General features: G+C 36.0%; 1 protein-coding gene across 10 annotated transcripts in view; it reads left to right on the top strand.

Moving 5' to 3' along the window:
- Positions 1-23,810, top strand: part of GTDC1 (glycosyltransferase like domain containing 1) — a 352,060-nt gene that overhangs the window by 159,018 nt on the left and 169,232 nt on the right. For all 10 annotated transcript variants that reach the window (XM_054699714.1, XM_054699706.1, XM_054699707.1 and 7 more), the window contains 2 exons: positions 4,347-4,514; positions 7,929-8,102. In XM_054699714.1, coding sequence (XP_054555689.1) covers positions 4,347-4,514; positions 7,929-8,102 — 342 coding nt within the window. The remainder of the gene's footprint in view (positions 1-4,346; positions 4,515-7,928; positions 8,103-23,810) is intronic.

Genomic DNA, 23,810 nt, shown 5'->3' with positions numbered 1-23,810 from the left:
AATTTAAGTTTTCAGCAAAGTGACATAACTGGAGGAATGAAATTTACTCTTTTGTCAAAGGGCTCCTGAGGCCCTGGAAGGAATTATTTTAAGCAGGAGTAACACAACTCAGAGTGTTGTGTGTGTTAAATTGTGTACTGTTTTCCCCATTATGAGATAAATGGTTTCAAGGGATGGGGGGGTGGTTACTGAAAAGATTTCATGGGGCCAGAAGGAAATAACCTAGTCTCTGCAAGATTATTACTAGCTTGTATGTGGCAGATTGGGATATTGAATGCTTGTCCTCGGTTTTTCATGTCACAGCCCTCTATACCACTTAAGATAAATGTATGCCTCTGGATATTATTCATCAGCTTCCTATAGTGCTTAGGTATATTGCAGTGTCTCTTTTTTGTTTATTAATAAAATGGGGTGAAGATAACTGGTTTATTTAAAATGGGCCAGAAAATAATAAAATCTCTAATCTTGAACTTTGTTATGTTGAATTATTTTGGACTCCTTAAGCTAACATAACTATATTGTAGCTATAAGGTGCATTGAAAACAATTGAAACATGTTTATGGATCCAATCCCAAATCTACAGGATGGTGTTAATGTGCTTGCAAGCACAGAGCAGTTTTGGTTAGACGATTATAATAGCAGCTTACTTATGCTTTTGGTGAGATGGTAAGCTAATGATGTAGCCGTTAATTTGAATTTAGCAGACATTTTAAATATAGGTTTCTCTTACAGAGACAAAAGTTGCAATTTAAAGCTCTTTGGTGGTCTAAAAACAGCTTAATTCTGTAGTAGCATGGTAATAAGTACTAATCCAGCTTATACAGTGATTGTAGTATGTCATGTTTGTGAAAGATTGCCCAACTGCTTTCTCTGGGTTTTATGTTAATTTTAAAATATTAAACATAAAACCTTATAACATCTTCATGCTGAGATAAACTGTTCAATTTAACTTGTGCTCAAGCAGCAGCTGTCAGGAATAATCTTGTTCCTAGTGGTTTTTGCTATCACCTTTTGCTCTTTCCTGCCAGAGACACAGTGTGGAATGATAAAGCTCACCTTGTTAGGATTTATTTCTTAAATAATACCTGAGGCAAGGTGAACATTGGGAGCGTTTGGATAAGCTTCTGCTTGAGTGATGTCATTCATTATATTATTATAAACTTTTCTTTTTAGTTGATGGAAGAAGCCAGAGTAAAAATTGCCTTTGAATCAAGCCTGCATTCCTTTTGTGGGTTTATTTGTCACTTCTTTTTGGGTGTCAGTGAGCTAAATATTTGAAGAATTGCATTTTGTCCAATTTAACTGCTATTTTATAAGTGAAAAAGCAAAGAAAAATGTCTTGCTGATGATGGAGATATTTTCCACAATTTAGAAATAATGAAGGATATTTCATGATGAGTTTTAAAAATGAAATAAATTTCCTGGTAATTATGGAAAAAACAGAAGGAAGTGTTGGTATAGGAAGTCCCAAATGGTCACTATTGCCATTTCACCTTTGAATATATTGTGTTGGTTCATTTGGGAGGTTTTATTTGGAAGACTCAACTTGAAATTGGATTCCTTGATTATGGGTCAGCTGATAGGGTAAAGAGAGAGGAGGTGTATAGTAGGAGTAGGATGAAGGGCTCCCCTGGTTAAACATTCGCTACAGATGGTCCACCCGGAAGATAATTCTCATGGAGGAAATTAACAATTTGATTATAACTAGAAATATGTATATGATGGGCTTATGGTGTGGAATGCAGCATACTTTTCGCTTTTACTGACTGCCATTTAACATAAGCTCCCAAATTTGTAGTTTTTTAAGTATGTAATTAATGAAAATTTGCAAGATGTGATCATTAAACTGTAGTTCATTTAATCAATGGTTAACACTTTACACATTTTGGAATTTCAATCTGTGTGAAAATATGAATATTTTGAATTAGTAGCCTTTTGACTAAACTGTTCAAGAATTAGTTACTGCCATCATGACACTTCACAAGTAATTAATTCAACATGTATCTCCTAAGAATATTGTCCTACATAACTGCAATAAAATGGCTGTACCTAAGACATTTAAGATTGATAAAAATTTACAATCATATGTTCAGACTTTTTCTATTGTCCTTTATAAATCTTTTTTCTTTTTCCATCCAGTGTCAAGGTTCACACATTGTGTTTTGTTTTGGGGCTTATTTATTTTCTTTTTATCTAGATCCCCCACCCCTGCCCTTTATGGCATTGACATTGTTTGAAAGTTTAGCCCAATTATTTTGCAAAATATATGTCTGACTGTTTCCTCATGACCAAATTCAAAGAAGACATTTTAGGTAGGAATGCTGCACTGGTGATTTCTGTCTTTCTCAGTGTGTCATATTGGGAAGATACATGAATTCTCTTTGCTCCATTTTGGTCTTAAGTTTGATCACTTGGGTAAGTTGACGCCTACCAAATTTCTCCATTATAAAAGTACCATTTTTACTCTAATAAATTTTATGGGGGTTTATTTAATGAGGTTTTCTGCTTTGTGTGTGAAAAACATTGTATTAGCTGACATCTTAATGATTAGGAATGAGTCATTGCTTGCAAGGCATGTGGGGAGGAGGGATAAAGGGGAAGAAGTGAGTGTGACCCCATAACTACACTGACAGTCATCTATTTTCTGTTAAGGAAAAGATTGATTGATTGAGATTAATATTTTATTGTCCTGCTTAGGAAGGATCAGATTTGTAGATTAGCAAATATCTTTGTATTTCAGGTTTTTTGAAGTTTTTGCAAGGCTTTTACTTGGTAGTGGGAATAATTTTAAACAAAGTGGGGCATTTTCTGACCGTAATTTTTCTGTTTGTTACATGGATTATAAGATAATTTTTAGAATAAATGCTTGTCCGTGGTAAGATTTTTTTTTACTCTAAAATGATAACCCATGACAATACTGCAATGTGGATTTAAAGAGAGATCATTGTTTTTTGTCTTATGTGCCTTTTTTAACCCATGAAGGAGACACTTGAATTCCTGTTTATGATATATGCACTTACTATGTAATCATTCTTCTTATGTGAAAGGCTAGTGCAGCAGATCATATAAACACCTGAAGTTAGCCATTTGGCTTGTCAGCAAAGGAGAATTTATAGTCGTTGTAATCATGGTAATAACACAGATGATATTTTGTATTTATTAAGTACAGAAAAAAGGTCTACAACCAATTCATATCTGCAATGTAATGAGAAACACGTCGATCTTAGAAGACCAGGAGTTTCCCTGCTTTGCTACTTCCTACCAGTAGTGATTCTAGTAAAAACTCTTAACCTTCTTGAACCTCATTTTTTTAGAAAGGGATTTTAAATTGTAAGGTCAAATGATGCTACATTATGTTCTAAAGGTGGCACTTCATCAAAATTGTGCCATCTAATGTCCTCAGTTGTTCAGGGACTGTAATTTGTCCCATTTCTCATCCATGTGCAGTAGGTTTGTATTGTCCAGGTCAGCCCACTCAGTTCCTACTCCTTTCTGTTTATTCCTCTAAAACTTTGTATGTTCTAGCAACACTCACCCTGGAATGCTCCCTTGTTCATATTTTCTGTTCTTCCTGAGTAGGCTCTGCACTCATGTGAAATGAGTTAGTAAATAGATACTGTTTTCATTCTATCAACACAGGTGGGGCAGTTTTCAGTTTTTCTTTTTCCTGGGAAAATACAAGGAATCAGCCTTTCTTTGTTGTTGGTTTAATATTTGTTTTCTGTAAGGTGTTTTGCAGATTATACATCTGGTGCCATTGGCAGTCTAATAATGTAGCAGTCCATAAAAATAACAACAAATATTGCAGAATGGTTAAAAAGCAGGGAGAGAGGGGCAGGGAAAAAACATGCCAAGAGAAAAAGACCACACTAGATAAGTCTATCGCATAAATCAAAAGGGTTTATGTCATAACATGAACATGTGCCATTCCTGCTCGTATATTGAATTTCAGGAGTTGGTTGCATAAAGAAGTAAAGTGTAATGAAACTGGCAAACAAAGTATTCCCCAGTCAGCCTTATCTTTGTTCCATTTGTCCTTCAGATAGAGCTTTTCTTGCCTTTTTCAATAAAATCCATCCAGCTTTTATTTTTTTATTTTGCATCTCTCAGTAACTGAGCTGAGAAGACCAATGAGATTCTGGGCTTTTATAGTTCTTAGCAGCTGCTTTTTAAGAGATCAAAACTTAGAATGCAGCTACATGGTATTAAGGCTTAACTATTGATGTGTCCCTATAGGGGATTTTTTTTGGGGGGGGGTTAGGATGAGAGAAGAGAAGAGAAGGGCGAAAGATGATGACCCCTTCAAGCATACTCAGGACAATAAACCTAATTTTCTTGTTTCCTAGGATCCTCTTTGCAAGCTCAGTGCTTAACCTGACCGAACTGGCTGCCCTTCGGCCTGACCTTGGGAAACTGAAAAAGATTCTATACTTCCACGAGAATCAGTTGGTATATCCTGTCAAGAAATGTCAGGAGAGGGATTTCCAATATGGATACAACCAAATTCTCTCATGGTAGGTATAGATTGTATCATTGTTTTTAGTCCTTTGCCATCTTTTTCTTCATAGATGGTTAGCTTTTACATCTGGAGACCTACTGTAAACTTATTTTTAAAAGCACCTTAGAGTAGGTGCTAATGTTTAGACATGCGTTCCATGGTGATTACTACTGTTTCTGCAATATATGTATGATCACAACTAATCATTTTACAAAAAATACAGATATGAAACAATCTAATGAATTGCCTGACTGTTTCTTCCACCACATTCAAAATAGAATCAAAGAATTGACAAGACAGTCTTCACTCTTTGATTCCATTATCTATTATTTAAGGCAGACTTTTAGAAAAAGGGCATTTGCTCAACTCTTATTTACCAAACCACTTTCAATGTCTCCAGTTGTAATAAAAATAAAATTTACAGTGGAATAAACAAAAATTAAAGCATAATGGAGCAAAGGGGTTTTGTCCTTTTTTATTGTTTATACAAAAAAAAAAAAACAAACACTATGGAAAACGAGTCTTTAGGTGTTGTTTTTTTTTCCCCTCATTGAGTCTTCTGAAATTGCACAGCCTTAAAATACCATGACATTTCAAAGGTGATGGTCTTTTTCTTTTGTTACTTCAACAAAGTGTATCTCCTGAAGCTTAGTTAATGAAAGAAGTTAATAACAACTCTGAAATGGCTTTGCTGCTATGGAATCCTATTCACATAACTGCAGCAATCAAATTGAATCAGTTTGGCAAAGACTGGGTACATTTTACTCACCTTTTTAAAATAGTTATTAGCAACTGGGATTGATGGTGTGTTTAAATAGAGTCCAATTCTTGCAAGTATATTCCATAGTTTAGTTGACACAGAAAGGCACCTATATGTTAATACTTATGTGTTTTGAGCATTTTGTAAATGTTTTCCTGCAATCATTTTTACAAGCTGCTTCCATTGTGAAGTAGCAGTGCTATCAAAATAGAGTGGAACTGCTTCACGTCAAATGTCTCATAAAAAAGCAACCGTTTTAAAATTTCATAATAAAATTAAAATACTTTATATTGAAAGAGAGAAGGGAAATGTTTTAAAAACAAAAAAAATCATTTTATGACTTATCAATATGGAAAACATTTGTAATATTCTTTTGATTTCTTGAATTGTCATCATTCTTTTCCTCAGATAGTATGTGTTTATTACCCCTGAGAAATAACTGGGGGAAAAATTAAGTCTATTTTTCCCTTTATGGGTGGCTTTAAAGTTAATGGAAGTTACACCCACTCATATCAGAGAGGAAAAGCATGAAAAAGATTATTTTTCTAAACTATCTTGGATCTTTAATTTAGTATTGACAGGGTTTTTAAGAATAAGTAGTGGGGTTACATGCTGACAATGAAGGTAGGTCGCTAAATGAATTTTTAGCTCACTGTCCACATCAGATCTCTTTCATAAAAGGCATAAAAGGTTGTTTTGCTCATAAGGAATGAGACTAAAATTACGTACATGATTTTTCTGTATTGCTTTTCTTAAAAAGCAAAACTCATAGGCAGACTTTGAGAGAAAGAAGAGGACTTGATCGTCACTGCTTTCTTAATAATAATAAAAAAAAATGGTTCACGGTTGTCCAGAGGAAAAATAAGAGTGTCAAAAAGCACTCCTGTTCAGATTCTCTTTGAAAAGTATGACTCTTGCTTCCTCAAATGTTTCTTTAGTTTTCTTGCTGACTTTTGCTTTTGTTGACACTGTCAGATTTCTTTCTTGACTGTGTGGCAGTTAAGGGCTCTAGAGATGACTGACATAAGCACTCACCTTAAATAGAGGTTTCACTAACCCCCTGACTTATGAACACATGTCGTAACTATATATTATGACCTGCAGGTCGCTATTACAATATGTGACATATGGTGAAAACAGACTAGCTGTAAAACATCCTTCAACTTTTGGTATATTATTATATTGGCTTCCTTGTTGCTTGGTGTTGTGTCAGCACTTCTGTGACATTCTTTTGTATTATCCACGTCGTAATCACCCCTACCCCCAAATTTGCACTAGATTGCAACTAAAAAAAATACTTGTATGGAAAAGCAATTTTGCAGGGGAGGCGTAGGGGTGGCCAGTCAACATTCCTTTTACTGATTTTTCATTCCACTGTGTATACATAATAGGAACTTTGGCTGTCACAGTAAATACGGATTAAACAAAACTGAGAATTTTCTATGGTATTCCTATTCTATAAACTCTGCTCATTCATTTGCAGTCTTATGGACTTAACTATCTTCAGTTTTCTTGAGCTAAAATTTAGGGCAAAATAAAACTGTTATGTCTATTTGATCTTATATTCCTTCTTATGAAAGCATTGAATTCCAGTGACTCAGAGACACCGAATCATTGCTTAAAGCAAGGGGACCTATTTTTTAAAAAAAAAAAAAAAAAAAAAAAAGCTAACTGATTTCTTAAATCATTTTATTGAGTTGTGAAAGGAAAATACTACATATTCAGGCTGTAGATTCAAGTTTTATCCAGTGTCCTGTTATTATCCCTTGTGTTCATCGGTTTCAAAGAAAATATTACAGACAATTCTGAAAACTTCTGAAATATTTTTGACACATAAATTTTGTTTCCACGTGTCCTTATAACAATGTACTTTACATTATTTCTACTTAAAAATATTAAGGAGATGAACACAGTCTTTTCACTGAGAGCAATAGTCAATATTATATTTATTTTAAGTATGAGAGTCCATAGTGTTGTGATTCTTGATAACATACCCCTTTAATCAGTGGGATCTAACAGTAAGGACTTAAGGACTATTTCAAACAATGCTGATTACTTAAAATACAGTAGTGAAATAAATTATTTGTAGAGATGCCATATAATTATTTTTGTGTACTTCTAGAACTTAAAAAAAGCTAGCACAACTTCTTGAGGCAAGGCCAAACCAGGAAATAGATTTTAACCATTTTGAAGGAAAGATTGTGCTCAAGGGTGAAATAGTTTTATCTGAATTGTTTCTTTGAAGGTAGTGAAAAGTACAGCAAATGTTCAGTTCTCATCAGTCTGGTGAAAAAACAATGCACATCACTGACATACAAACCCTATATGGGTAGTTGGGTCACAAGGAAAAAAGTTCTGGTGTGCTGTTGATAATATAGAAAGTTCCTGGCATAGTGAAGACTATACTTTGGTTTGAAGCATCATGGCCCATTAAATTTCTTTCCTGCCTCTCCTCCCTGATGCCAACAGTCTACCTTCTCATGATATAATACTAATGAAACTAACTTATCTACTAGAGACATTTTGATAAATACTGATGAAAAGTGCAGAGTTCTTCGCAAACCCAAGATGTAGTATGAACTCTGGTTACTACAGAGGTCTCTCAGGTTTATAAAAAAATACCTGAACAGGTGCCGGCTCATCACTTGGATTCCTCTTTTCCCTTTACAGCTTGGTGGCTGATGTGGTAGCATTCAACTCGGTATTTAATATGGAATCATTTCTCACTTCTATTGGAAAATTTATGAAGCTGATTCCTGATCACAGACCCAAGGATCTGGAAAGCATCATCAGACCCAAATGCCAAGTTATTTACTTTCCCATCAGGTTTCCCGATATAAGCAGGTCAGTATGTTTGACTGTTTGCATTATTGTGTCATAAATTATGCCCCAAATGTATAGAATTGGTGTCCTTTTTGCCAATTTTAACTTTTCAGCATAAGATTGGTTAACTAGAGAATAGAGTTCTCTTTTAAATTGTGCTGTGATTTACAAAAGATTTTAAATAATCTTGTGTCCGGCATATCACTGAATGCTCAGTTCCCATATCGAGTTTTTCCTTTCTTTTCTATTATTTATTTATCTGCCAAAGAAGCTGCTTCGGCTTTCAACACTTATTGTTTTGTTTCTTTATTTGTTGCCTTGTTACAGAAGTCATTGTCAAGCATATTTCTCAACCTTTGCATTCAGTGTATGCCAATTGGTTTATATGTATAATAGTAATTATCCTAAGTAAATCAATATTAAATCCCCCTGCTTGGACTCCTTTCATTTCCCATGCTATTTTGTTCTCTTTTTTCCTTCTTCCATATTTTATTATTTATATTATCTTAGAGAGTTCGTCTACATTGGGCTGAAAATGTACTTAATTGCTATTTCTCTTTCTCAGTTACCAAGGACATTTTTTTATTATTCTTGTTGCTAGGCCCACCCTGAATTAACAGTGGATGATGTGGCTCAAAGGGAATTATAGAATTTCTTTTCACTTTTGATTAAACCTAGCAAAATTGTTTTTACTACTACCAGGAATATTTCTCCCTTGTGAATAGAAAGTTTACTTCAGTTGTTCTCACACTAGCCGGGGATGCTGCTGTTTTGTAACTGATTGAGTCCTTAAAAAGAGTTCAGGGACAGCTGTTTCTTTCCCAGCCTTGAAATGAAGACAGGATACAATATTCATACCTGCTATGCTCAAGATCAGCATTGGTCTCTATGTTCTGGACTGCCTGTAGCCACCCAGACTTTGCTATGGGGATAGTTGTCCTCACCCACACCCTAATACTGATTTATTTGAGTGTTTTACTAGTCAATATTTCTCTAAATAAAAATCTTCCTACTACCAAATCAAGTTTTAGTGAGCCATAAAATTTAATTTAGGCCACCTTGTCCAGTCCTTGCTTTATGAAGTTCAGAAAACAGAAGCCCAGAGAAACAAGATTGCCTTGCGCCCTCACTGCTGATTTATTGTCCCAGTTTGGACTCTACAATTTTTGATTCAGTTTTCTGCCTACTATTCAAGCTTTCTTCTTACTATTCTGCTATAAGTCATTTGTCAAAAATACTTAATGATTTATCTGCAATTTGGAAACTATAAAGCAAAGTAAAACTGAGATCACAATTGATTCTGTAGGTATGTATGTATATGTACACTAAAAGGTATTTATATAAAATCTCGTGTGAGAATTTCAACTTTTGAAAAATATGGTTTAGATTTATTATTAGCTAGAATAAACTTATATTTCAGATAATACTTTAAAATTATGAACCTTATCTTTTGACATATTTTTAAATATTTCATATGAATACATAGGCAAAATGTACACCCTTAAGTGAATAGGTGGTTATAGCACATCTTAATTATTGCTGCTATAGAATGCCAAATAAAAATATGTTTTATAGTTCATTTGCATCTGATATATTCCTCTAACATCATGTGTTTAATACACCTGTGGCAATTGAATAGTTTGTTAATTTGGACTATATTACCATAAATAAATCTAGCTAAATGGAAGAAGGTTAAGAATATTGTGGCCAAGATAACATTCATAAGCAGGGTCTTAGCCCAGAGTGTTATTTGAATTATTTTTCAAATGGTAATTTGCTTTATCCAACCCAAACTCATATAGTGTAAGTAAGTGATTATTTGCATGAATGACAATCATCCTAATGCCTGCAGTCTTAAAAGAGTATTATTTTGTTGAGATGTTGAAAGTGTTTAGTAATTCGAAAGGCAAAATAACCAATGTGATTAAAAAAAAAAAACCCAACAACTCTTGAATGCGTCTGTCTCCTCCACTTTAGAAATACTATTTGGATATAGATAAAAAATGTATTTAAGTAAAACAAAGTAGAAAATAACCCTACATCATTAAAGCAGTATGATATAGTAACATATACCAATTATTAGTTAGGGAAGAAGAAAAACCATGTTTCAGCAAAAAATTAGGTCGGAAAATTCATGATGTAATTTTTCAATATTTGAGGATTTATAAAGTTGATAATTCTTAAACCCTAGATATTAGACATGTGGTATCTACCTATTTTTTTTTTTTAATGCCTGTTAGGTCGTCTGCCCCTTCCCTGCTCATTCTTAGTAGCAGGTAATAATACTCATTTGAAAATTTCATTCTATGTGGTATACATCTGGGGATGGGAAAGCTGTGTCGCCTGTTGTTGCTTATATGTGCATTTCAGTCCTGAACACCAGCCACTTCCCACTGTTGTGGCTGCTGCAAAGTGAAATGGCCCTGAGCTTAGGATCTGTAATGGTCATAATTGCATTTGCCTTATCACCTCATAGGTATGATGTGGTGACTAAAGTAATGCCTGCCATATGCGTAACATAGTTCCTGGCACGTGACAGAGTCCACAATAAAGGTTAATCCATCTTTGGGCCTCCCCTGGTGGTGCAGCAGTTGAGTGCTGGGTTGTGAAGCTGCTCACAGCTTCTGCAGCGCTGGTTCGATCTCCAGCCGCCCGGTGAGGGTCCCACATGGCGCGCAGACCTCTCCTGCCGCCCGTTGCTCCCCTCAGCAGTGTGCTTCTGTCAGTCTGCCTGTTCTGTTCCCTGCTCTGGCTCTGGTGAATTCTCTCACCCCCCTGCGCTTCTGACTGTACCTAGTGCTTGTAGAAATAAATAAATAAATCTTAAAAAAAGGTTAATCCATCTTATTAACTCCCCCACATCATTTTACACCCTAGCACAATAATGCTACCCCTCTTAATAAGCACATGAACTTAGAGAAGTATTCTGCCAAAGAAGCAGTCTATTACAGGTTCATTCATTTCTTCTCTTCATCACCTGGTACAAACAGCCTTTTGGCCTCAGCAGAACCTACCATCCACGATGAGCCAACTCCTTCCTTTCAATCTTCTCTTCCTCTCATTTCTTTCTTCTCTCTGTTTCACTTCCCTACACGATCATTATATTTAATCTCCTGGATGTACTCTGAAATCTTTGGCACCTTTTCCTTCATATTTGATTAGGAGAAAAACATCCAGCCCTATTATTGTCCTGTAAGATTCTTGACACCTGTACTCAGATGGACCCTTTGAGCTACCTGGGAAGCAAAGCAATTTCCCCTTTTCTGTATAACTAAGAATGCGTTTTCTTTTCTTTGTAAACTTCTAATATCAGATATTTTCTTAAATCATAGAAAGAATTAGAAAGTAATTTCTCTGTACTGCCACCACCCTGTGCTACCCAGTTATATGCTTCTACTGCGTGTTTCCTATCTTTGATGTTCTGTGAATGAAATGATCTCATTTTCATCTTAAGCCATTGCCTCTACTTCTTTGTCAAATCTCATCCTTCTTGCATTCCTGAGGACTCGTCTAACAATTTTTCCTTCTCTGTTCTGCATCACCAGTTTTCCTTTCTTTTGGAGCATGTCTATTAGCATCTCTCAAAAATATCTTTTCAGTATTTGAATTCTTTTCTCTCTCTCTCACTGTCTCCTTTCCCCCCCCTCAATATCAGAATCTTTGAATGAGTTATTTATACTTACTGTTTCTAATTTTATTTCTACTGTTTTCTCATAAAACTACCACACTGAAACTTTTTGTCAAGGTCACTGATGACTTTCATGACTCTAAATCTTGTGGTCAATTCTCAGCCCTCATCTTACTTAACATGGCAGCAGCATTTGACATACTCTGACACATTCTTCAGTTAGTTTCTAGGACACAGGTTGCTGCCTTTCAGGCTCTTTGCTAGCTTCTCATCATCACCCTGACTTCAACTATGGAGTGGCCTTTGCCACATTTAACACTTGCAGAGTTGGTGGAGGAAGAAACCCGAGATTGAAAAGAGATGAAATACATCAGGAACAATTTTCCTGGGGAACAAATGGAAGAGTTTGAAAGAGAGATGATCATTGGTGAATTCAGAGGACCTAGGTTAAATAAACTAATAATTAAAATATACCCTTGGTTTTGACAAAGGATCAGTGGTACCCTACCTTGTTCCCTGTATTTCATCAAATTGCACAAGAGTTTCATGTGTTCTTTCTAGTAGCCAGAATAACTTAGGATTCAAGTCTGGATGAATCTACCTCACTTTCACCCTCCCTCCTCGCCTCACTTCTGGCTCTCTCCCTCCCTTCCTCCCTCCCTCCTCCTCCTTCTCCTTCTCTCTCTCTCTCTCTCTCTCTCTCACACACACACACACACACACATGCACACGCATACGCACATGCTCTAATTCTCATTTTACAGATGGCAGGAGCAAGGCTCAGAGAAGTTAAGTGTCTTTTGGCAATCACACAGCTAGATATAGACAGAGCAGGAACTGGAACTCATATCTCAAAATCTCCATCCGAAGCTCAACCCACCCCTTATTGTAAATGCAATTTCAGAGGTCTTGATTATCTGATTTTTAGCTGACAGCAGATTAGCAGCCTCAAATTGGGGGTGCGATAAAGGCAGGCTCACTGACAGCAGCGAGAAGTGACAGCTGACTGACAGCTTGACAACAAGGGAGGAGAGAGATAAACTATTGAAAAAATATATGAGAAGTGGAAAAGCGTAGCAGCCTGGAGCCAATCTATGGCAGGGCAGGCAACTCTGCACATTGAAGAACCCCTGCAGACATTTCTCCATGATTGTACAGCTTGTACATCAAAAGGATGATTGTGATTTATTAAGAGAGATTAAAATGGTAGCCGATAAATTCCATTTAAGAATGTAAGGAAATGCATAACTCTCAGAAATTATAAATGACAGCAAATGAAGGTAATTGTCATGTCTTACTCTAGATGTACAACAGCCATATTCACCTAATGGAAAATAATAATCTAAATTCTTTTTCATGTGGTGGAGACCAGCATACATTTCATTATGCTGACTGGGCCTTTTCAGTGACCAAATATCCCTTTTCTGCTGTAGTATATTCACTGGCTTCTTTGGTGCCAGAGGATCTGTGGTCACCAAAACATTTTGCAATGTTAATACCTTGTCTTTGCCTGTTTGGATTGCTATAATAAAATGCCACAGACTGGGTGACTAATAACAGAAATTTATTTCTCATATTTCTGGAGATTGAGAAGTCCATATTCAAGGTCCAAATAGATTTGGTTTTTGATAAGAGCCTGCTTCCTGGCACATAGATGTCTGTCTTCTGAGTATGTCCTCACATAATGGAAGGGACCACAGAATTCTCTTGGATCTGTTTTATGAGGGTACTGAATCCTATTTATGAGGACTTTATCCTCAGGACCTAATCACCTCCCAGAGACCCCACCTCTAATCATGATCATATTAAGGCTTAGGACTTAACATACGAGATTTGAAGGAACACAAATATTCAGCTAGTAGCATACCAGATAATAAGGATCATGTTAGAACTTGGTGGGACAAGAATCATGACTGGGATATATTGCAAAGGAAGACTATTCTGTGTTAAAAGATATGGATTAGATTAAAAACTAAGACAATTTTGTTGTGCATTTCAAGAAGGCAAATTTCACATAAAACTCCATGGTGCTGATGGTTATATGATGGAGAGAAAAAAGGAAGCAATTCTGCAACCTACTGAGCTAGATATTGGCTAGAGGAAATCAATATTTTTCAACTTTAGATCATGTAACTGTCATAAAGGCAAGGCCTAGCAGAACCAGGGAATTTTATATAGCCAAATCTTTTTGAAAGTCTCATTCTTATGAAATCAGAATATCTGAGCAATTTACAACTTGTTTTCTGACAGTCATCTTTAGATGATAGAGTTAAACATCATAGCTACCCTTATTGATTCTTACTTAAGCCCTGATTTGTGCTAAGCACACTACACATATTTTATCATTTTAATCTTTTAATAAGTCTAAAAGGTACTTTTCATTTATAGTTGGAAAAACTCTGACATAGAGACTATAAATAACTTACTGCTTACAGTATACAAAGAGTAAAGGTAGAACTAGAAATCAAATACTTTTTTATTCTATGTTAGATCCCAAACTTTCTTACTGGTCTTTCTGTATACTCCTCACAAAGAGAAGTTCTGGTCCTTTGCACATGACTCTGACCACTGACAGGCATATTCTTGTAAGAGAATTAACAGATGCAGTGGATGAAAATGTGCAAGTCCTGATAATGTTATGAAAGAAGAGACTGAAGACTTTAGAAAACAGACTTATAAAAGGAGAAGTTCTGAGAAAGAGAACACCTCAAGAAGAATGATTTTTTTTTTTTTTCATGATTTACCATTGGTTTACAAATTTAAGTTCAGGATTAGTTTCACACTTTTATAAATGTATCCACCATATTGTACCTACTAGCAAAGATCAAGTACCATTCACTGCTATCAAATTAACCCCCATTCGTACTCCCCTTCCCTTCCCTTCTGTTCCTCTTAATTACCATTTTGTTATCAGAGTATAAGTTATTTCTGTTGAGTTTTGTTTGTTCATTTCCTTTGTTCTTTGTATTCCACGTATGAGTAAAACCATCTAGCAATTAATTATCTTTCACTTTCTGATTTATTTTGCTTGACATAATCACCTCAAGTTCCGTCCATATGATGCAAAGGCAAGATTTTGTCTTTTCTAATAGCTGATAGTGGAATGAGAAATTTTAAGAAAGAATTCTGATAGTAAAATTGAAAATGAGCCTGATGACACAGGGTAGAAGGAGTACTTCAAAGAAATAACTGTAGGCTCTGACCATTATTTCATGTGTGAGAAAATAATTTTATTTCTATTTGTAGTTATTTCTCCTTTAACTGAATTATCTTCTCATACGAGCTATTTTATAGCAGGGCACCTGTATTAGAGGGCAGTATCTGGCTTATCATATCAGATATTAAGGGCAGCGTCAACTACATCTGCACAGCAGCACATTTCTCTCATCTGTCTTCCCACAGGATTTGGTCCTGAGGGAGTATCCATGATTTTAGTGTAACTAAATAATCCCCGCTTCCAACAAATTGGACCACAGAGGAATGTATTGTAGAAATACAGTGAGTTACAAGGTGGTACACTTGGTCCTTGAAAAAGATCATGTTTTTCCAAGAAATTCCATCAGGGATCCATGAGTAAGGGATATTGAAGTGGATAACATCTACTCTAACATTCAGTTGGATTAAAGGTGAAGAGAGAAATGTAAAAGAGAGAGAAATGTAAAAGTATCAAGGTCTGATACTTGTATGTATTTGTCATTTGCCTTCTCGGCCCATTATATTATGAAGAAAGGTTTAAATTTCTTCATTCTGGGGCCTCCCCTGGTGGCGCAGCGGTTGAGTACTGGGCTGCTCCGAGGCTGCCCGCAGCCTAAGCAGCGCCGGTTCGTTCCCCGGCCACCAGCGAGGGTCCCACCAAAAAAAAAAAAAGTAAATTTTTTCATTCTGTTTACACATAATTGATGTTAAAAGAGCAAATATATGTTTTTCCATTGGAGACCTCAGAAGTCATCCACTATTTTTAAAAAGGAGGTGAATGCATGCTATCGCCTTAGGAGTTGCAGTTTGGCCTTGGAACAAATGGGAGTGTGTATACGTTTGAGGAATAGATGCATCATCTGGCTTTCAGGTTCAATTTATTCAGCAGAAAGAACATCCAATATCAACCTTACTGTGATCATTATGTTTCTCTGATCATTTTACTGTCTATTCCTATTTTCCACAATATTGGGCTGTCAAGAGTTGCCATAGAGTAAACAAGAGTGGTTTTTACTTGTGTGTTTCATCGTGTCATTGATTAGGGATTATATAAAAAGGAATAGGGATTATGTAAAAAAACACCTCTGCTTTCCGTTCACATTTTTGAAGGCAAGCAAAGGAAGAAAACAATATTGGTCATTGGGAGTAATTTCATTTATTAGAACCTTAAGAATTTCTTTACATGTTTCTCTCCACCTTTTTTGTGTAGCAGAAATGTGAAGCCAAAACAGGTTTATGGGGCCTCCGCAGTGGCGCAGCGATTGAGCGCTGGGTTGGGAAGCTGCCCACAGCCTCTTCAATGCCAGTTCGATCCCCGGCTGCTCCCCGGCTACCGGAGGAGGGTCCCACATGGCGCACAGACCTCTCCTGCCACCCGCTGCTCCCCTCAGCAGTGTACTTTGGTCCTTCTGCCTGTTCTGCTCCCCGCTCTGGCTCTGGTGAATTCTCTCACCCTCCCGCGCTTCTGACTATACCCAGTGCTTGTATAAATAAATAAATAAATCTTAAAAAAACAAAAAACAAAAAAAAAACACAGAGGTTTATGGACTTTGCCTAACTATTTTAGAAACAAAAATGGAGAATTTTAAAAACAGCGTGAAAACTTTAAATGAAAACTCTCAGGCTGTGCAAACAAAGGCGAGGAGCCTAAGGGCTTTTTGAAGAATTCTTATTAAAGAAAACACTATTTTACATTGCAAAGCAGATGTGTCAGAAAACAACAGCAGATCTGTAATTTGAGAATTTGTAGATTGATAGGACAGAAGGCAGCCCCATGGCACCCCACCGAAAACTTTTTATTTTATGCAGTCAAGAGTTCTGCTTTTGGGGGGTGTTGCCAGAAAACACCTTAATCTTCTTACCACATGTGGTCATATTTCTCAGATGTTTTGAGAAAGCATTAGTGTTAGACATATTGGTAAAACTATTGCCTTTGCTTTATGAAATAATGAAGTGGGTACTGTCTTCCTGAATATTAATCTGGAAGAGGAAAAGTTGCTTTTACAAATTAAACAGATCCATATTTGCTAACAATTATTTTGGTTCTTCCAAATGAATGCAAAAATGTGTTTCCTTTGAATATTATTAGATTTTTTTTATAGAATTACTGTACTAAAAAAACCTTTTGATAAATCATTCCAATGTTTAACACCACTCACTGTTTAGAAATCTCCTTTCTGGCTAATGCAGAAATGTTGTACTGCATTATATTGTTGCCATCTTCCTCTTACTTGTTAAGAAAAGTAAGTTTGGTTTTTGCATATATGTACAATTCCTTGATTGACTCAAAGCTACATAGAATGCATACATTATTGCTTCCTCAAAATTGTTTTAATTAAATTATCATCCATGTTAATGGCTACCAGCAACAGTTAGATTATTGCTGTCTTCATCCTTATGCAAAAACAATAACTCCATCTACAAAAATACTGAGAATTCAGCAGCAATAACAAAAAGCCTATACTTTTATTCTAGGGTGATTTACCGCTACCGCTCTGTTCTCATATTTAGAGAATAATTATCTTGATTTTTACATCAAAGACTTCTACATATTTTTTAGGTCTTTATAGTCCCATTTTATGAAATCTGTGCTGTAAAAAGTAAAGGTCAAAGATGACAGGCAGAGAAATAACTAAGAATCAGAGAACAACTAGGCATTGTATCATCTGCCAAAGGGAGTCATGGAGTAGGACTGCTACATCATGGGGGTGTCCTTTGACAAACTCAAACCACAGTTCAGGAGGGAATTCAGGAAAAGGTCCGCTTAATTCTCTTCCCCTCATCTGGCTTGGAGGGTATCACTGAACTTCCCACAGCATAATGACTGATTTTCAGTCTAGAGCCATCAAGGCAAGAACAAATTATGTTATCTACCCTGCTCATCACATGAGGGCTATGCATAGTACGTGTTAGAAAGATAACAAGTTATTTATAAAGGATAAAGCTGTGGTTATCGTTCTAACCAGATTACTTAGATCTTTCCATTTTGGGTAATGCTGAATAAAAGATTGGAGTGAGCAGTACAGTATACAGGGATTCCAGTTTGGCTTTCGCCAGTTATAACCACTGTTAGCCTAGAACCAATCGTAACCTTCCAGAGCCTCAGTGTCTCTGTCTGTAAAATGGGAAAACAAACAGCACCTTCCTCTTTGATTTATTATGAGGGTTGACATAACTATCGCGATGTGCTGACTGAGCTTAGTGCTTATAACATAATAAGTGTTGGCAAATGTTAGTGGCTTTACTAACACTCCCATCATCATCATTTTGATTATCTGTTGACAGCTTTGACAAGCTCACCCATTCAATATGACTCCAATTTTAAAAGTAAGGGGGAACAAAATTCTATAAACCCTAGTGATCATTTGAAACACTTTGAGGATCTAAAGTTTACTATTAATTCAGATCAAGATAGGGATTGTTTTATATCCTGTCAGCCCACAAACAGGGACCACTGGGCATAATTCAACAGTGTGAGTACAGGAGGAGGGTCACATGCTGTTGTCCACATGTATCTGGCCCATAGAATACCTATGCATTCCCTGTGATGCTCAAGTATGGGGTGATCAGTATAGAAGTCATTTTCTTTGTTCAAAGTTCTTTTGAAGAAAGCTGTAAAGTGTTTTAAAAAGTTTTCCATTAAAAAGAAATAATTTGGAATGCATTATTTAGCAGTAAGCTACACAGAATAATCTCTTAACCAGAATGGCTTATTTCCCTAAGAAACTCCAGATAAAAGACTTTATTTTATAGAAAGTTCTTTTAAAATATGCTTCAAAGTAATTAGATACAGTAAAATATACTTAACAGTAATTTAATTCTTTGAGGTTTTATGCATGCCTTTGTTCACCCAACATTTATTAAGAGTTTGCTATTTATATGGTAAATGCTAGGTATTCTGGGACATAGGATATATAAGACAGGATCCTTAATCTTAAGAGCTTTGTAAAAATGATAGACATACTCATGTGGCTCTCAGTATAACTTGGAAAAAATGAGGGTTTTTTTTTTATGGCATTTGGACTGGGCATTAAAGTCTAAGCTTTGGGCATAATAATAATAACTGTCATTTATCAAGTGTCTTTTCTGGACATATACTTTATGTTTATTACTTCTAATCTTTACCAAGCTCCTGCAAACTCTAGTCACTATTATCTTCATTTTGCAAGTAAGAAAAGTGAGCAGCAGAAGGTTAAGCTTGCCCAAAATCATTTAGCTACCCAAACTGTTTAAGTCCAATGTGCTGCTTCCATCAATGCCACATTATTTCTTTTTTTTTTAAAAAAATTATTTATTGATGCATACAAGAACTAGGGTACAGGCTAGATGTGTGGGAGGTGAGAGGATTCACCAGAGACAAAATGGAGAGCAGAACTGACCGAAATACACTACTTAGTGGAGCAGCGGATGAGTCAGGAGAGGTCTGCTGTGCCATGTGGGTAGCTCCTTGGCCATGGATCAAACTCGTGCTGCAGTGGCTGCCCAAAGCTTCATAGGTTCCCCCTGTGGCACCAGGGAGGCCCCAATTCCGCATTATTTCTTGGTCTGAGGGAAAGGGGGGGTAAGTTAAAATAAGGAAGAGGGCATCATGAAAAAAGGTACTGGGTAGAAACAGACCCAGACCCATCTGATCTAATGATTGATCAATAGACCTAGAAGAGATTAGTTGCATTTGACTCAATTGGATGAAGAGGTTGCAAGATTAGAGATGGAGATTAAAGATGAAGAATTTAGATTTTAGACTGAGGAATTCAGATATTAGTCTGTGGTCATTTGGGAGCCATGTTAGATTATGGAATGAGGAGCTTGTTATTGAAAAATAGAATATTGATAGGAAAGGAAGTAGAAAGCAGGTAAGTTTTTAAAAACTTCTAGAATAGGTTATTGAAGGCTTAGACTAGGGCATATTGATGAAAAGGATGAAATAAACATGAAAACACTAGTTGTTGACATGGCAGATTGATATGGGAACTTAGTTGATTCAGGAGTAGTCAGGGATAATCCTGAAATATCACTTATTGTGACTGGGAAAATATCTTTTTTATTGGGTTTGTTTATATTAAGATGAGTGATTCCGCATTTAATTTATTGAGTCTGAGACATTGGTGGGTCATTCAGATGGAGCTGACCATTAGGAAGTATCTTCTTACCTCATGCCATCATTTAGAACTTCCTGTGATTTATTATATTGACCTGAATTTCTAGAAGTTTTGGTTGGTCTTGCTCTTTTGACATATGATACAGCTGAGATTTTTTCCAAATAAATACAAGACACCTGTTTCTTGTCATTTACTACTTTCTCAAAAATTGGGTACAGAATTTGTAAACACATCAGAACTTTTGAACTCTTTATTTTTGGAGAACCAGGAGCTTATTGAGTTCAATTCTTCTTTTGTCTTCAGTCCCATTGGACAGGGAATCGTGGGATCAAGTATGGTATGGTGAGAGGGCAGGATGGTATAATGCCTAAGAATATTGGCTTTGATGTCAGACAATTTTAGTACCACCTCTTCTGCTCACCAGTTGGCTGATGTTGAGAAAATTGTTCAACCTTTCCCACATTGCTTTTCTTTTTTCCCCATCTGTAAAGTAAGATGAGTAATACCAGTCTCCTGGGATGGTTGTGAAAATTAAGTGAGATATACTCTATAAGGTACCTGGTAAAATATTTGAGGCATGCTGAATTTTAAAGAAATGGTAGTTATTGCTGTCTTAAATTTGTGTGATCTCAAAATATCTGTGCTACTTCCATTACCTTATATGCAATTTCCTTAATTTTCTATTGAACCAGAACTCTGACTCAAATTGTAGTCCTTCAGCAATTTTAGAAACATCAGATATTATTTGCTTTATGTCAACTTCCATTTCCTTTTTAAGGCAACACTTCTTTAAGTTCTTTGTAGCACTTTAAAGAAGTGTTGCCTTTCTTTTTTTTTAAAAAAGATTTATTTATTTATTTATTTATACGAGCACTGGGTACAGTCAGAAGCACGGGAGGGTGAGAGAATTCACCACAGGCAGATGGACGAAGTACACTGCTGCAGGGAGCAATGGGCGACAGGAGAGGTCTGCACGCCATGTGGGACCCTCGCCTGGTGGCCGGGGATCGAACTGGCGCTGCAGAGGCTGAGGGCGGCTTCGCAACCCAGCGCTCAATCGCTGTGCCACCGGGGAGGGAAGCGTTGCCTTTCTTTCTCCAGTACTGACTTAACTTCGCCATGCTAGATGGAGTGCCGAAGTTCTACTTAGAAATATGGTTAAGAACGTTAAATCCAGGTACTATTCTCTGTTTGTACTTTCATCATGAGTTTTGTGGGTCTTCTCTACTTTTGACCTGAAATGAGGTGAATCACAATTCTTTCTCACATCTAGCAAAGTCTGTATTGTTTCCGGCTATCTACAGAAGTACTTCTGTGCATGATTGGAAATGGTAAGCTTTTCTTAAGTTTGTTTTTGTTCTTAGATTTGTTTCAGTGTTGTCTACATATTTATTTTTTACTGACAAGTGTTCTTGTGAAACTAGTTCTTAATTAAATAATTGTCACTTTTGTTTCGGAAAGTCCCAATTTTGTGTATCAGTACTGTTAAATATGGAACTTAAAAAATTCGCAAGCATAATAGTGAGAATTTAATATGGCAAATCTAGTTTTAATTTTCTTTAAAGTTTGCATAAGCACTTACCTTTCTTTAAGTGTTGCCTTTTGTTCTAAACTGAAATCTTGGTCCTGTTCTTAGATAGCCATGAAATGACAGTGGTAGAAGTTTTCCCCTTATCCCTGTTGGCCACCCATTAAGATTCTTATATAACTAGTAGGCACCAAAAAAAGGAATATAATTTTAGCTTCTCTTCTGTATGATATATTGTGTATCCATGCAAATATCTATTCTTGTTTGAAAATCAGTCCCTTGTCCAGTGTTTCCTGTTCCCATCAGGAAGCTTGTGAATATGGCCTACAAACCTAATTTCATTTACATGTAGAGAACCTATTTGTTTGAAACAGCCATCTCATTTAAACCCACTGCAGATCTGATCTGTTGAGTATGAACTGGTATGTTAAAGAGATCAACTGATTCTATGGGGAGACTAGGGGTCTATTCAAAGCTACCACACTTCATGTTTATATTCCAAAATGCTTTTTGTAACACTGGATCTTAAAGTGCATGTTATAATAATTTTCTTCCAATTAAAGAGGGAGCTGCTGTGTCAAGCTGTGAGAAAGTATTTGAAAAGACATGAGCAAGAGACAATAGAAAAGTGGAATATCTAGGATTAGGTGGTGAATTCTGTTGGAAATAGAAGATGAGGGAGAAAGAGCTAAAAAATAATTTTGAATTTTAAAATTGTTTTGTTAACTGAAATAGGAAAATCAGAAAAAATGCAGCCACATTTCTATATTGGCAAATTCATTTTGTTTTCAATTTTGGATAGTTTATTATTTCTTATGAAAGAATAGAATCAGAACTTTGCAAAACTGGAAGAGTTCCTCAGAAATCAACTTTAAAAATAATTTGGCTCCATTCCTTCATTTACCTAAGGTTACAGAGCACCGAAGGAGCAGAATCACAATTTAGAAGCTTGTTGAAACAATTCATGAGATTGCTAGCTGTGTGTTTCCAGGGTGGTTTGTTGTACTAGTGACTAGTAGAATAAGATAAAATAACATTGATAAAAAAAGAGATCAATTTTATCAGGAAAATGTGGTATTTAGAAATTCCTGAGAAGAGTCTGAAATATTTTAGTTGCATCACAACTTGCTGTTTTTCACTGAAAACAGATCTCTGATTCTGTAACTCATTTTGAGATGAAAATGTATATGACTTTGCCAACTCTATTTGCTATAACATATATTGGTCTTCCAGTAAACACTGGTTCACTCACACAAAATTTATTCTAGGTGTGAGGAATAGGAATTTCCAGGATTTGAAATTCAGAACCTGAAAATAATTTCAATGATCTACCTTTTCTGGAACATGGTATCACAAATCCTGAGTGAGATATTTTATACAAGTACCCAATTTTTTATGCTTTCTTTTTTGCAAATTTTGTGAAATGTACTTTTTTCTTATGATTACAGATTTTTCTTAAGCTTTTTCTCTATTTCTTCAAGAGACATTTAAATTTTTGATTGGCTCATCAATGCCCATTCAGCCTCATCCTGCGGCTATCAGGTGAAGCCCTCATTTTATCCTAAAGCTCTGTTTAGATAATTGGCTGATGTTCTTAGGGGCAAACTAACATTCTGGTTAGTTTAGAGGCCACCACACTGTGTGTGTGTGTGCACATGCACGCTCACACTTTTTTGTGTGTGTGTGTGTGTTGAGGGTGGGATGTGGAGGTGGGGCAAGGCACTGTTATAGAAGGGCATGTGGCAGAGAGGAAAACTTGAGAGTGACACTTGGGTTTCAGTTTTGCCTCAGCCACTTTCTAGTAGTGCAACTTAGTGAAATTATGTTACCCTTCTGACCCTTATAGTTTTTCTGACTATTACAGAGTTGAAGTGAGAGAGCACATAGCGTTTCATACTGTGCATATATTCTATGCACATTATCTATTATTGCACAACTGTGTTATGCTTTATCAATTTTAATTGCCATTCACAGACACCATTGTATTCCTATTTCTATTTCTGATGCTTTTGGTGATTATTAGATAATATAAGGCTTAATTTACTCTCCTATCAGTAATCCACATACCAATAACATATCAGTGTTTTTTCCGCCTCTTCTTTCATGACTAAATTAATTCATTAAAATAACTATATATAATGTACGTCCTTAGTTAATACTTTGAAATTACTTGTGCTATCCAACAACCTTTCCTGCTGCTTGTGAGTATTTTATACCTGCCCTATTTGTTCATTTTTTGCTCGTTTGTCTCTCTTTATCGTGTTTAATTTATGGCTAGT

This window comes from Talpa occidentalis, unplaced genomic scaffold (assembly GCF_014898055.3).
Source record: "Talpa occidentalis isolate TD23 unplaced genomic scaffold, MPIMG_talOcc4v2.1 talOcc4.3, whole genome shotgun sequence".
Lineage (NCBI taxonomy): Eukaryota > Metazoa > Chordata > Mammalia > Eulipotyphla > Talpidae > Talpa > Talpa occidentalis.
The sequence above is the reverse complement of the archived record's forward strand: the minus strand, read 5'-3'. Positions and strand labels throughout refer to the sequence as shown.